General features: G+C 38.9%; 1 protein-coding gene across 1 annotated transcript in view; it reads left to right on the top strand.

The window, feature by feature from the left end:
* srpx (sushi-repeat containing protein X-linked) overlaps window positions 1-1,162 on the top strand; it is a gene marked incomplete at its 3' end in the record, with an annotated part of 21,540 nt that extends 20,378 nt beyond the window's left edge. Inside the window, 1 exon segment of the mRNA XM_014017540.1 lies at window positions 1,029-1,162. Coding sequence (XP_013872994.1) covers window positions 1,029-1,162 — 134 coding nt within the window.
* Between the last annotated feature and the right edge of the window lie 545 nt (window positions 1,163-1,707).

The raw sequence follows: 1,707 nt of genomic DNA, 5'->3' as shown, positions 1-1,707 counted from the left end.
GACTAAAGAAGTCTCTTGGAGGAGAGACGAAACGTTTAATTAGAGAAGAACCCGTCCAGAAAACCTACACATTTTTTTAATTTTTTTTTTCATGTATTTAAGCACCCTCTTCAATGCCTGTGTTCGCCCCCTACTGACCTACGGCTGAATCACAGGCATTTAGACAAAATCCTCAGCTAATGTCATCACAACGRTTAATTATGTGTTGTCACATACTTCGGACATGTAACTGAACCTATTTCAATCAAAACATAATAGATTAAACACTGTCAACATTACAAAAAGGAAAACCTAAGAATATAGTGTTGTGCTTTTAACATCAGTACTAACCTCTAATAACTTTAAATTTCTTGCAGCAGGGAGCAGTGGAAAGAAAAACAACAACTACTTTATGTCACGACAAAAGTTTGTGACCATGTTCCTTCTAATGAATTGGTACCAAATACTGAACTGTGCACRTTGTTCTAAAATGTTATTCACTTCTTTGTTAGTTTTTAGATTTTGCACATTTGTTGCAATAGCATCTYTGTTTCAAGCATTTGTTTCTGTCATGCCTAAAACTCTTTTGTTCTTTTAAAATAATCTTTATTTGCCAAACAAGTGAAAAATCCAGTTGCTTTTGCACATTTAACAGAATTGAAAAAAAAAATGCCTTCTGCAAAATAAGAACCAGTATAAACTGAACTATGACTTTTTTCAACAACATAACTCCAGTGTTAACTTGCATGCGTCATTCTGTTCTGTCAACACTATTACTGTTTTTTATGTGTTGTGCTCATTGGAGGAGAAAATAGCAGCCTGCTCATTGATTTGAAAAGTCCATGCGAATGGTTTCAAACTGTTTTATGAAAATGTCTGCGAGTCTGGAGTAAGTGTGCTGCAGCTCCTGACCATCAGAGGCCAACCTGGAGTTCAGCAAAGTGATCTAATTATGCAGCGCCTCGCAGKGACAGTGTGTTGTAATTAATCTTCACCTCCTGCCACTTCTTTTAGATCTTGACTTAATTGTACACTTAATGTCATCACAGCCATGAACATTAATGTGGGAGTGCGTACAGCTGCTGCGCTGCTGGACCAGTTCTATGAGAAGCGGCGGCTGCTCATTATCTCCGCACCGACGGCTGCCAATCACAATTACCGCTTCCAGATGACTAACCTGCAGGTGAGACACAATTCACTCATCGCAGCCTCACCGGCTGAATGTGGGTCGACTGAGGTGGACGGACGAGCGGGCAGGTGACAGTGCGGTGATTTGTGTCCTCTCTGATGCTTTATGCTACAGTTTGTGTTTTCACTTGGATGCTTGAAGCGGGACAAACGACATGGAAGAAGGTTGTCGAGGCGATGATTAGAAAATGTCACGGAGGTGAATAAATGATTCTGACAGCCGCCCTGATAAGGTTATTTCGGTGTGGATGTTTTTCACCAGCCCGTCGAAAACCATTACGTCAGTGTCGTCTTTAAACGCTTGACCTTTTAAATTCAGTTTATCACCTGAGAGATTTASACAGAGTTGATCTGTAAACAGGCAGAGTAGTAGGTAATATTGTGATGTGTTAAATGTTTTATTTAGTRTGTATGTAATGCTAAAAATTCGGTTTTGTTTTATATATATAGTAACTTGAACTTGGTCAAAAAATACAAGCACCTGTTTATATTACATTTTACCATTAATTCCAATTAAACTGGGTTACTGCTGCAGCTAAA

The sequence above is a fragment of the Austrofundulus limnaeus genome, unplaced genomic scaffold (assembly GCF_001266775.1).
Source record: "Austrofundulus limnaeus strain Quisiro unplaced genomic scaffold, Austrofundulus_limnaeus-1.0 Scaffold171, whole genome shotgun sequence".
Classification (NCBI taxonomy): domain Eukaryota; kingdom Metazoa; phylum Chordata; class Actinopteri; order Cyprinodontiformes; family Rivulidae; genus Austrofundulus; species Austrofundulus limnaeus.
This window is presented reverse-complemented; position numbering and strand designations above follow the sequence as displayed.